This window comes from Podarcis pityusensis (assembly GCF_964106645.2).
Source record: "Podarcis pityusensis genome assembly, chromosome: Z".
Taxonomy (NCBI): Eukaryota; Metazoa; Chordata; class Lepidosauria; order Squamata; family Lacertidae; genus Podarcis; species Podarcis pityusensis.
The window spans coordinates 16,486,602-16,499,852 of record NC_138044.1 but is presented as its reverse complement, the minus strand read 5'-3'; the positions used below and the strand labels follow the sequence as shown (position 1 = coordinate 16,499,852).

At 45.4% G+C, this 13,251-nt stretch overlaps 1 protein-coding gene across 1 annotated transcript in view; it reads left to right on the top strand.

Moving 5' to 3' along the window:
- LOC308468895 (uncharacterized protein) overlaps positions 1 to 12,480 on the top strand; it is a 40,113-nt gene extending 27,633 nt beyond the window's left edge. Inside the window, exons 14-27 of the mRNA XM_080991365.1 lie at positions 46 to 132; positions 391 to 458; positions 3,491 to 3,665; positions 4,799 to 4,841; positions 5,470 to 5,586; positions 5,927 to 6,086; positions 6,714 to 6,803; positions 7,190 to 7,239; positions 8,821 to 8,951; positions 9,870 to 9,942; positions 10,241 to 10,339; positions 11,033 to 11,135; positions 11,228 to 11,375; positions 11,738 to 12,480. Of these exons, the coding sequence (XP_080847491.1) occupies positions 46 to 132; positions 391 to 458; positions 3,491 to 3,665; positions 4,799 to 4,841; positions 5,470 to 5,586; positions 5,927 to 6,086; positions 6,714 to 6,803; positions 7,190 to 7,239; positions 8,821 to 8,951; positions 9,870 to 9,942; positions 10,241 to 10,339; positions 11,033 to 11,135; positions 11,228 to 11,375; positions 11,738 to 11,812 (1,419 nt within the window). The 3' untranslated portion in view covers positions 11,813 to 12,480. The remainder of the gene's footprint in view (positions 1 to 45; positions 133 to 390; positions 459 to 3,490; positions 3,666 to 4,798; positions 4,842 to 5,469; positions 5,587 to 5,926; positions 6,087 to 6,713; positions 6,804 to 7,189; positions 7,240 to 8,820; positions 8,952 to 9,869; positions 9,943 to 10,240; positions 10,340 to 11,032; positions 11,136 to 11,227; positions 11,376 to 11,737) is intronic.
- Positions 12,481 to 13,251: the final 771 nt, after the last annotated feature.

Genomic DNA, 13,251 nt, shown 5'->3' with positions numbered 1-13,251 from the left:
TGTAGCTGGAAAATCTGTCAATACACAATTCTTCTACCTCCATAGGGCTTAACCGCCATTCCGGTCTCTGCCTTCTTTAGCCCACCACAGAAGAAGAACTTTGACCATCTCATTCGCTTTTGCTTTGCCAAGGTGAGCTGTCCATGGGATTATTTGGAATGATTTCCCACATTTTTCACACCACTTGAGGGGGACATGTTTACATACATTTCTTTGTATCTTGTGAGCTGCTTTAGCAAAAAATGAGGGTGCTGGGAAACCTGTGACCCTCCAGATGTTGAACAGCTATTTTTGATTGTGCAAGGTGGGGGTGGGGGGCAGGCGTCAGGTAAAAAATCTTGGCAGTGCCAAACACCAGCAATTAAAATTTACTTTTGTTTTGTGCATTAGGAAGACTCAACTCTGGAAGCCGCAGACAGCATCTTGCAGCAATGGAGTCGGGAGACACAGGGGCAGTAATATGATCATTTGAAGCAGGCTCTGTAGCTAGAATGTTGGAACAAGGAAGGAAAGAAAACCCACGTGCCTATTTTGCCGCTTGACATCAGGGTGCAGAATAGCCCTCTGTTGCCAATTTGCATATGCAGCAGGGAAGTAGTGTTAGGCCCTAGGGATCGCACATTCACCAACGTGATGGTGCCCTGTCATAGTCTCCCAGATGGGAGTTGTGGTCCAAAAGATCTGGAAGGCAGCAGAATGGAGAATGCTGCTCCTGGCCACTCTCCTCGCAGCCTGTCAGGCTTCCAATATCTGTGGTCAGAACCACACCATACATTTAAAGCACATCCAGCATACATTTAAAGTACGTTTCTCCCCCACCCGTAAAGAATCCTGGGAACTGTAATTTCCTCCTTAGGAAGCTACAGTTCCTCGTTTCCTTAACAGGCTACAATTTGTTGTGTTACTTGTGAAACTCTTAACGCATCTCCATAAATAGGAATGGGGAGATCTGTGCCCATCCAGATGTTGTTGGACTATATCTCCCATTAGCTCCCAGCATGGCCTTATGGTCAGGGGTGATGGGAGTTGTAGTCCTGCAACATTGGAAAGCCCCAGGTCCTCCCCATCCCCTGCTCAACAGCTTCCAAAGGCATCCCTGCATTACTTTTGATCTGAATTTTTAACTGAAACTGTGACTGTGCTTCTTGCTGGGCTGTCCTTATTAGTGCAATAATTTTTAGAAGCAGCTCCTTAACGAACGAAATTTCTGAGCATGTGATGTTATGACTGCAATTCACTACAAATTTGCTTTTTGGGAAGTGTGTGTGTTGGGGCAGGTAGGTGGTTTGTAACACTGGTATGGGTCTAGAATGATCTCTCCCCCTGCCTGTACCCCGCAGTTGTTACTTGACCACTTCTCTTCCAGTGCAAGGAAGGAGAACATCTGGTCCTATCTTGCCTCACTCTCCTTCAAGGGTAGGACAGGTCCTATCAATATGAGAAATCCTCGCATTTCCCTTAATTCTGCTCTTGAACAAGGGTGGGGGATCCTGCAGCCCCTTTAAAGTGTGACTGTACTACAACTCCCATCTTCCCTTACCGCTGTTCATCCTGGCTGGGACTGAGGTTCTTAGAGGACAACATAATCATGAAAAATGAAAAAAGAAAAAGAAAACTTTTGGGGGTTTTTAATTTCAAGTTAACAGTATAAACATACAAAATGATCATAGAATGTCATTAAATAGGAATGCAGAGAGTGATAAAAGATTGAGGTAAATATAAGCTGAAAGTTGCAGTCACTTATGTTCCAGTATAGGCAATCAAATAAAGATGTTGTTCCATAATATCCCATGTGTTGATGGAGGATGAAAAGCACACTTAATAAATTTTACAAAGTCAGTAAATGGATACCATGTTGTGTAAATGGTGTTGGTCTTTTTTCTTTTTGTAGAGCAGTTAATTTGTCTATATGTAAAATATCCCAGCTTCAAAATGATATCTATGGGTTTCCAAATTTTGACTACCACTAATTTAGCTGCTGTTAGTGAATGGAGGATAAGAGCTCTACCAGTTGCATTTTGAGTCTGGGGAGTGAAGAATAAAACCAATTTTGGGTCCCAGCTGTTTTGTCATTTGGTCAATTGTTCAAGGGAAAAAAATCCCAGAAGAAAATAATTTTGGGGCAAGGCCACCACATATATATTAGAGACCCAGGCAAATGACTTTCCTGTCAGCATAGTTTTTATTTTTTTATTCAGTCAGACCAGACACATGTACCAGCAATGTGCTATTTTTAAAGTCTTTTCTAAGTCTTGACTGAGGTCGAACCTGGCAAGCTATTCCAAAGTTGTTCATCTACTTCCTCTGCAGAGTCTTTCTCCCATTTTAATCATAACGTCACAAGGGGCAGGAAAGCCAACTATGTGTGTTAAGTTGTGGGTGAACACATCAGACGACACAGCAATTCTTCAAACAGCTCTTGTTTATTCACAGGCCCAGAACAGAACAGGGCTGAAGGGTTCAGCCAACCTGCTTAGATAGAGCTCAACTACAAAGCAACATAACAACTTTCTGTAACTATCCAATCACTGAACATCACTTTCAATTCCTCATTTGCATATGTAGACCTGAGTGAAAACTATCTACAATATCCCCCTGCTGGCCCAGGGTGAGAACTTCAGTACATAACAGTGTGAGAATTTTATATATTTGAAAAACAATTCCCTACTAGGCTAGTCGTGTCAAGAAGTTGTTTAAAAAATATTTGGGCTGTGTAACGCCTGAACTTGTATGTTTATTTGGTTTAGAAAGAGTGTAATCTGATGTATGTTTAGCCAGGGACGGGCTGCTTCTGCCCATTAGAGAAAAGTTTAGCACCTTCCACAAAGCATAACAGAAGGAGATCCAGCCACGTGCAGCAGTGGTCTCCTTTCTCCCTCTCTTCCAGTAACACTTCTCCTGTCATCACGGAAATGTGCCGCTGCCGCTGCTAATGCTCAGCCTTTTCTTCCTAAGGGAAGAAAAAGAACTGTGTGACTCTGATTCTTCATCTTTTAAACCTGCTAGGACGGAGGATGAACTTTCCGAGGAATAAGTGAAAGCGTGATTAATCCTGCCTTCCCTTCCTGATGTGTCACTGTCCTTCCCCGCAGAAGGGTTTTTCAGCTCGGTTTCTGTCCTGATTAGAGAAATAACTAATTGGGCACTTAATATTGTCAGCAAGGCGAACTATCACTAAACCCTGCAGGAACGCAACCGGAGAAACGCTTTACACACACGCACAACACACGTTTGTTGCGAATGAGATATTAGCGTTCGACGTTAAGATCTGGGGAAATGCAACCCTTTCCAGCCTTATAAAAATCCCTTTCCCCTCTCCAATCTTTTACCAGGGATTGAGGGGCGAACGCGAAAGGGTTAAGAGACGATTTAACACACACGGGGGGAAAAACCTCTCAGTATGAACCAGGAAGTGACAAATCTATACACGGAGAAGCCCTCTCTTCTTTGTTTCATAGCTCTGTGGCCCTTCCCTTTTTCGCCCAATCAGCGGTCGTAGGATAATACTGGCCCCGCCCCCAAGTTGTAGGATGGTGCTTGGGCGAGTGGAACATGGCGGAGGAAAGCCAGGCGAAGCGCTTGCGGGAGGTACACGTGGGATTCAGGGGGTGGAAGGAAGAGGCTGCTGTGCATTAGGTTCAGCTTGGGCATTTACGCGGGGGAAGGTGAGAGGGCTCAGCCTTCTTGGACGGTGGGAAATCGGGGCCACTCGGGGTGAATAAGAAGATGGCGCTGATGCTTGAGGAGAGCGGGGGACCTCTTGTTCTTTTGGAGGAGGGGGCACATCTTTTAAATAATGGTGGTGGGAGAAAATGAGACCCTTTGAGAGGGCGAGGCAAAGGGTAAAGTCACATCCTTCCCAACAACCTCATATTCCAAGGTAGGCAGCGTTGGGACATGGAGGTTTCACTCAGCTGTCATTTTTGGTTTAAGGTAAAGGTAAAGGGACCCCTGACCATTAGGTCCAGTTGTGACTGACTCTGGGGTTGCGGTGCTCATCTCGCTTTATTGGCCGAGAGAGCCGGCGTACAGCTTCCGAGTCATGTGGCCAGCATGACTAAGTCGCTTCTGGTGAACCAGAGCAGCACACGGAAACACCATATACCTTCCTGCTGGAGCGGTACCTATTTATCTACTTGCACTTTGACGTGCTTTCAAACTGCTAGGTGGGCAGGAGCTGGGACCGAGCAACGGGAGCTCATCCCGTCGCAGGGATTCGAACCGCCGACCTTCTGATTGGCAAGTCCTAGGCTCCACAGCACCACCCGCGTCCAATTTTAGCCACAGACTTTAATCTAATACCAGTTCCTCACCCGGACCCCTTCTCCTTCTTGGTGCCCTACAGATGTCCCACAAACACCAGGCAGAGAGATTGGTCTAACCCAGGGCTTGCCAAGCACCTCTGGAGGCTCATGAGCAGAGCTGTCCATCTTTTACCCACAAAATGGGACCCATTGTGGGCTTCTTAGTGGGGCATCTGGTTAAGATGCTGATTATCTGATGGTGATTACTATATGATGTTCATGATTATAAGATGCTGGTCCAAATGGGCCTTTGGCCTGATCCAACAGCCAGACTCTTTCTTAGGTTGTATCCCAGGGACCTTACAGAGAAGGGTGGGTAATTAATAATGATAACAATGCGTTATTATGAGTACATAACTGTTTGCCAATCGGTCCTGGAATGGAGTGTGTGTCTTGAACAGAAGTGGGTGATGTGAACTACCTGTGTGACCATCCTTAAGGCACCTATCCCGCTGAAGCAGCTAATGGGATCTGTGTTCTTTCCTCCTTCCTAGGGGGAAGACAGAAAAATGGACTGGCGCAAATGGAAGCAGGAAAGTAAGAATGCTCTTTGGGTTCCTGGGTCTTCTCCCCACCCCCACAGACTTTTTGGGGGGGGGGCAAGTCAGCACTGGGAATCTGTCCTGCCAAAGAACATAGGAAGAGCCATGCTGGATCAGGCCAAAGGCCATTCCATCCAGCTCAGAAGAAGAGGGTGTTTTGATATGGTTTGGGCCATTTGCCATTAGTGTAGAAAATGAGCTCATTCTCCCATTATACCATGTGTGTAAAGGCTTGCCCCTGTCGTTGCCTGTTGTTGAGTGCCTAATAAACACATATGCTTATGGTGTCTTAAGTTTATCCGTTTTCAAACTGTACATTATTGGTTTTCCAAATCCCCCCACCCCCTTGCAACACAACATTTTTGTCAAACTGCACACGAAGAAAAACAACTTTGTGTTTCTGCTTTCTGCCTTCCAAGTGGACGTCTCATTTTGGCTTAGCTTGGCACACCAGCAGTATTCCAAGCCTGAGAGTCCTGGGAGAAAAGCACTGCACAGTCCTTGCTTGATTATTCCCAGTATACCTTAGTCCAGGGCCTTCTGTGTTGGAACTGTTTTAACCCCAATGCCAACTCTCAGGGATTTCACTTATTGTCCATTCTGTGTTCTCATCTCTCTTCCAGAGAACGAGGAGAAGAAGAAATGGAAGGAGCTGAAGCTTTTGAGGACACTGGAAAAGAAGATGATGCAGGAAGCGGCAAAAAAACAGAAAGAGGAGGCAAAGCCCATTGAAGATAAAGGTAACGGATAACCACGAATGGGAATGAAACTGGACTTTGCTTGGAATGTGCTACAGAACAGCCTTCGGCAATCTGGAGCCACCTCCAGATGTTTTGGACAACTACTCCCATCAGCCCCAGCCAGCACGACTGATGGTACTCCAAAGCATCTAGAGGGGGCGCAGGATTGGTTCAGGCTGCTATGGAGGAGGGAAGTAACCTGGGACTTTCTGCATGCAAAGCTGATGCTCTAACCACTGAGCTGGGTACGATGGGTAATAAAACAAAAACCCTCCTCGTGAAAACTAGGAATGTTTATTGTGCGCTGCTTCTCCTAAACAGTAACTTCCTTATTTCCTAGGACGCAACTACACAGTCAGTGTTGCTCTTCCGGGCTCCATTCTCAGCAATGCCCAGTCGGCAGAGTTGCGGACTTACCTTGCCGGACAGATCGCCAGGGCCTGCGTCATCTTCTGCGTGGACGAGATCGTGGTGTTTGATGAGCAAGGGGAGGATTCAAAGTAAGGACTCTGGTTGCTCATGAGGCTTTCCCCCTAGCTAGCTGGCATCATTTCCATGCAGGGATTCCTTCCCAGCCCTACCTGGAAATGTCAGTGGGGAATGAAAGTAGGGACCTGTTACCACAAAGACAGCAGATGCTCTCTTATAATACGACACACTGCAGCAGCGTCTGAGTACCTGAAGGAGCATCTCCACCCCCATCGTTCTGCCCGGACACTGAGGTCCAGTGCCGAGGGCCTTCTGGTGGTTCCCTTACTGTGAGAAGCCAAGTTACAGGGAACCAGGCAGAGGGCCTTCTCGGTAGTGGCGCCCACCCTGTGGAACGCCCCCCCATCAGATGTCAAGGAAATAAACAACAATCTGACTTTTAGAAGACAACTGAAGGCAGCCCTGTTTAGGGAAGTTTTTAATGTTTAATAGGTTATTGTATTTTAGTGTTCTGTTGGAAGCTGCCCAGAGTGGCTGGGGAAACCCAGCCAGATGGGCGGGGTATAAATAAATTTATTATTATTATTAATAATAATAATAATTACTGAGTGGCCCATAGAAAGCCAACAGGGCGTAACTTTTTATAATTTAATTCCAAAGATTGTACTGTTCCCCCTCCCCTGCCTCAATCTTTTCAGGACGGTGGAAGGTGAATTTGAAGGGATCAAGAAGAGAGGTCAGGACTGTGTGCAGCTGGCCCGGATTCTGCAGTACCTGGAATGTCCCCAGTAAGTCATTCTGCAAAAACATGGGAAAGCGCCTTTAATGGTTTTACGCTACCAATGCTTCCTCAATATTTATTGTCAAGGACTGGAATTTGCTGGTGGGGGGAGAGAGAGAACAATAATGCCCCAGGGATTAGACAGGCTTGTATGTCTCTCAGCAGGTCCTTCATGGGATGAAGGGGAGATTTTGACCCTCCGCCCCATGTATATCTCACAGTGCACTCCACTTCTGCTTGGGGGCCTTAGGTCTAGCTGGCTTGATTTTTCTGTTGGCTGCTGTGTTTTATTTTATCATCACTGGATAACTTGACCATTATCGCAGCTGAATATTGGAAGCTGCTTCTTCTCATTTTCCCTTCTAAAAGCATTTCTTTTCCTCTATTGGACAGATACCTTAGGAAGTCTTTTTTCCCCAAACACCAGGACCTTCAGTTTGCAGGTAAGGCCTAGAGCAATGGGAGGGCCACATTCCCTTCCAGGCAACATTCTGAGGGCCGTATTCCAGTGGTAGACAGAGCTGGAGGCAAAAGCAAGCAGAAGAACTAATGCAGATTTTACCTTCTGTATAGTAGGCTCATTTCTGCACGCACACACACACACACACGATGTATGTATAAATACATCATCCAAAACCAGTTTCCAAAATAGTTTCATGATATTTGACGTGGCCATATATCTCGAATCACAACGTGTGCATGCACTATGTTAAAAAATCATGCTGTTGGAAAACCCGTGAAGCCAGTCATCGCTTTGCTCGTGCTTCCTGCTGCCCCTATTGCTCTGCCTCCCCAGCTCTCCACTGCCTCTTATAGGGGGCAGTGAACCACAAGAGCAGGTGCCGAATAAAGAAGCCTACCTGGGAACTTTCCTCAGTAATGTAGACACCATGAGCTTCTTGTTTTAAGTGCAGACCCAGGCTGGTAGGTGGTTGAGGGAGACGCCTGTCAAAGCACCTCCAGGCTTCTTGCTGGGAGCCCCTTTCCCCTGCCTTTCTCCTCCATTGGACTCTCTCTGCTGGCAGAGCTGCCTCCTCATGCCTGAGGGTTGCCAGGGCCCTTGCGAGAGCAGGAAGCCCTTTCGGCTCCACCTCCTAAAAGGTCCCCCCCCCCCATGTTGCTGCCCAAGCCTGACTTTTGAAAGGCTGCTGCCCCCAGCCGGGGCTTGCTTGGAAGCCACTGCTAGTCCCATGGAAAAATAAACTGGGGTTATTTACTTCTGAGTTGTTAATAATAATAATAATAATAAAATTTGCCCTGTTGTTTAATCCTCCTTCCTTACTTTCCCTCTTCTCTCTCTGTGTGTGCAGGTGTTTCTGTGTCGCACCTCTACATAGTGACACCATTATATATTGGTATATTTCAGTGTTTAGCCAGTGGTATGTCACAATGTCAGAAACCAGACATCGTCCCCACACACTCATTCCTCCTAATGAAAAGGCATCATCATCATCATCATCATCATCATAATAATTTTTATTTATACGCCGCCCTCCCTGGCCAGAGCCGGGCTCAGGGCGGCTAACATCAATAAAATTTCAGTAAAAACATAATAAGAAAAAAAGAAAAAGAAAAAAACAATTTAAAAGACAGGTTAAAATGCAATTTAAAATGCAGCCTCATTATCAGAGTTCAATGACGTTTTCCAGCCAAACAGTCTTAGGTCAGGTCACAGTCAGATAAACAAATATTATACACTCAATAAGGTCCCTCAAAAAATAAAATAAGAGCACATAAACTTTACACTAAATTGATTGGTTCCCTGGAATAAATCAGTAGCTGAGTATATAACCCCCACCCCCGAAAGACTTAGAGGAATTCTTTGGTCTCCAGTGGATGCCAGAAGGTGAACAATGTGGGCTGAACCTCAGGAGTAATTAATTAGTCCTGTCTTGGGTTGTTGTTTTTTAGTGGGTAGGGACAGCACACATGTGCACATGTGAAAAGCAGTGTTAGTTTGTTTTGCATTGGATGGGGAGGGTGGGGGTGACTCCATATTACTCACCTTGGACATGTTGTTTCAGGGCTCTTAAACCCCCTAGACAGCCCCCACCACGTGCGGATAAGTGAGGAATCGGAGTATCGGGAAGGAGTGGTTTTGTCACGGCCCACCAAGCCCGGCCGGGGATCCTTTGTGAACTGTGGAATGCAAAAGGTAAACCCTCACCTGTCCTGCTGCTATACCTTAAGGGGGGTCCTACTTTTAACCCTCCACGATCCTTAACCAATCTCTATCCTTGATGGAGTGAGTGAGTTCTGCAGAGGCAAGCATGATGTCCCTGCGGATCAGGGGGAGACCCTAGAGCTGCATTGCATCAAGGATAACTCCCTGGGGGCCACTTGCCAGTGAGGGATGTGGCCAAAGACCAAAAAGGGGACAGAGCAATAGATGTGAAACTGTAGCTACTCATATTTATTTATTTGTTGCATTTCTATCCCACCTTTTTCTCCAAGGAGATTATGTTCTCCTCATTTAATCCCCACAACAGCCCTGTGAGGTGGGGCAGTGACCCACCCAAGATCACCCAGTTCACTTAATGGCCCGGTGGGATTTTGAGCCCTGGTCTACCAGGTCCTAGTCCGACACCCTAACCACTACACTGTGTTGTCACCTTAAAGGTAAAGGGACCCCTGACCATTAGGTCCAGTCGTGGCCGACTCTGGGGTTGCGGGGCTCATCTCGCTTTATTGGCCGACGGAGCCGGCGTACAGTTTCTGGGTCATGTGGCCAGCATGACTAAGCTGCTTCTGGTGAACCAGAGCAGCGCATGGAAACGCCGTTTAGCTTCCCGCCAGAGTGGTACCTATTTATCTACTTGCACTTTGACATGCTTTCAAACTGCTAGGTTGGCAGGAGCAGGGACCGAGCAACGGGAGCTCACCCCGTCGCAGGGATTCGAACCGCCGACCTTCTGATCGGCAAGCCCTAGGCTCTGTGGTTTAGACCACAGCACCATCCACATCCCGTTGTCACCTTACCTGACCCCTATAGCTTATATTGCACCCTTGCCTGGCTGTGCATTCGGCAGGCCTGAGATCTGCCACATCCCAAGCCAATGTTCTCTTCCTATAGGAGGTACAGATCGATAAGCAGCTGGAGGCAGGCCTTCGTGTTACAGTGCGTCTCAACCCACAGCAAAATCCAGGTAACGTGACTGACCTCATACCTTGGCCCAAATGCTGAATGGGCTAGCCCTACATCTACCACTGCACTCAGGTTGCTCAAATTTGTCCCAGACAAGGATGTGGGGGGCAGAATCTCCCTTTCATAACATTTCCCTGAGCTTCATGATTTCAAGAGTTGTGAGGAAAAACTTCATAATTTGCAAGCAACCCTCTCCTTTTCCCGTGCAACTGGGAGGCGGACTGCCCATTTGCATCCCAACAAAAACCTGGGTTCTTGTGGGCCAGCCAGCCCTGTTAACTCCCCACTTTCTTCCCTAGAGAGCAAAACACAGAAGGGGGTGGTTGTTTCATCGCACCAGCCCCGAACTGCTTCTGGGCTCTACTGGGGCTACAGCGTCCGCTTGGCATCCTGTCTGAGTAAGTGTACACGCCTACTTTTTAAAAAGACCCCATAACAAACTGTTATGATTAAGTATATAAAGCCTTTAACAACTGGCTTTATATACTTAAGATTGCTTTACGTCATTATGCCCACTCAGCAGCTTTGATTGGGGGAACAGGCACTGTTACAGGCCCCACATTATACCTGCTCTGCAGCTGTAAAGAAATGATCTTTTAGTGGGGAGGCACCTCCCCTTTGGAACTGCCTGCCTATTGAAATCAGGCGTGCACCACCATTGCATTCTTTTCAGTGCCTGCTAAAAACATTTTTAGTTAGACAAGTGTACCCAGATGCTTAGAAAGTTAGTGGGAGTCTTAATCTGTTTATGTCTATTGATATTTTGATTTTCTGAAAGCCTGGAATTATTGCTGTTTTTATTGATGATTTTCTTTTATCATCCTTTTTGTAAACTGCATTGAGATTTTTTTAAAAAAAATTTACACCTAAGTGGTGTATAAATTTAATGAAATAAAGTAGACTAGAGTTCCCAGCATTCTTTTGGGAAATGTATGATCTTAGGCTTAAGTTGCTTAGAAGTCATTAAGTAGTTTATAAATTTAAGTGGCATTAAGTGGCTTGTAAATTTAATAAAAATAATTTGGAGAACCGCAGGTTTTCCCCGTCCATGGCTTAAGTGCATTGCTTGACATTTGTCTTTTGCTGGTCAGGCGCTGTGTTTGCTGAGTCCCCATATAAAGAAGGCTACGATCTCTCCATTGGAACCTCTGAGCGAGGGGCCTCTGTGGACCAGGCAACTCTGCCTTCTTTCAGGTACACCTTTACAATCCTACCAGGTTTTATGGGGACTAGAATCGTCTCTCTACATCCCGCAAACCTGCTTTACCATTTCTTCTGTCTCCCAGACATGCTTTGATAGTTTTCGGAGGCTTGCAAGGCCTGGAGGCAAGCGTGGACATAGACCTGAACCTGGAGGTCACAGATCCAAGCACTTTGTTTGACTTTTATTTAAACACCTGTCCGGGGCAGGGCAGCCGCACCATCAGGACCGAGGTGAGGTTTTTTTAAAAAAAGGATGTTCATGGAGGCTCATAGTTACTAACCACAGTGACTATATTCTCCCTTCATTGTTAGAGGCAATATGTTGGAAATAACAAGGGGGGAAGAGTTGTTGTTATTGCTGCTGTGCTTACGTCCTGCTTGCAGGCTTCACATTGGAGCACCTAGCTGGCCTCTGTGAGAAGAGGATGCTTATAGGTGCCCAATCCGACAGCCAGGTTCTTTCTTTGTTCCTTATGGTGGCCTCCTGCACCCATACAAAAGAAGAACCTGCTGGGTTAGGCCAACAGCCCATCTAAGTCCAGCATCCTGTTCTCTCAGTGGCCATAAATTTCTTTTTGGGGTTCCCTTTCTAGGAAGCAATTCTCATCTCTCTGTCGGCGCTGAGACCTCGGATCGAAGAAGCAGTGAAGAAAGGCAGCAACCTCTGAACAGAAGCAGAAACTCAAGCATCCAACATGGGCAGACCATCATCAATCTTTGCCTCTCCCAGCCCAGGATTTGCCCCAGCAAATTATTTGTCAAAATTACAAATACCTAAATACAGACAGTCATTTACCCTCACTAGATTCAACGTGCTGCCATCTGCCTTATTGCAGGGCAGATTCGAGGGTAAACCATATGTGAAATGAGTCTGCCCCTGCGGCTTGATGGAGGTAGAAACTGTCTCTCATGCCTTGTTACGCTGCCATTTGTACGGGGATATACGCTCATTATTTATTACCCCTGCTATGCAAAAATCTCTAAATGAATCCAAACTTCAATGTCTAAAATCCCTGGTAGAGGACAAGGATCCTGAGATCACGTTAAGGGTAGCAAATTCTGTGCAATTGCTATAAAACTTAGGGAACAAGCTGTGCTATCATAATGATTAAGGCCTTAAATGATAATTTTAGGTTATATGTTAGTGACTAAGTTTTAATTTATATATTTTTAAACTGTTGCTATATCTGTATTGTCCCTGTTATACCTAATTGCAAATTCAAATGTATCCCTATCATGTTTTATGACTTCTTTGATATTGTATGTGGGCTGGAACTGGTCTGTGACCGAAATAATAAATTAATCATCACCTCTCCCAGCCAACTTAACACCGAAATGTGATGTAGGACCATATTCTCTCTCTGTTGGGAGGTCAGGAAACTCACCTCCCTGCATTTAAGTTTTCTCTTACAATTAAGCAGTATATGAATTTTATGAAATAAAGTTTTGTTATTGTTGTTATTATTAATTAAATTTATATACCATCCTCCATGAGTACATTTCAGGGCAAATTAAACATAAAAATACAAGATTAAGAAAAAGTAATAAAAGCAAGACCGAAAGCAAACTGATAACCCCCTCCCTCCAATTTCATAACCATCTTAATTTATTTCTAACCTTCTTTTCTCTTTTAGGAGTACAAAGTTAATATGAATACATATAAGATGTACACATGTATGAATTGGGTCCTTAGTACTTTCCACCAAAACACATGTACAGCTATATCTTCTTGTTTTTAACTTAAATGTAGGTAGCTGAACCCATATGCTCTGCTATCATATTTCAAGTTCCTGGGAGTTACGGATTTTATATGGAACCTGTGTGTGTTGCTTTTTACTATATATTTTGGAAAGTTGTCTGTTTGCTAAATTACCACCACCAAACTTTGCACAGTGGCTCCTGTGACTGAAGACCACATTCTCATCTATGTTTGGGTACAGTTGGATGGCATTTTGAAGTAAGGTCGAAGACTGAACCTTTCAAAATTGCACTGATCTTAACCACTGATTTTGTGTGTATATGAGTGTGTATCTTGTGTGTGTGTAAATGCCTCTCATAAAACATCCTGAAATATTTTAATGGTAAAGACAGAACCAGTGGTGGTATG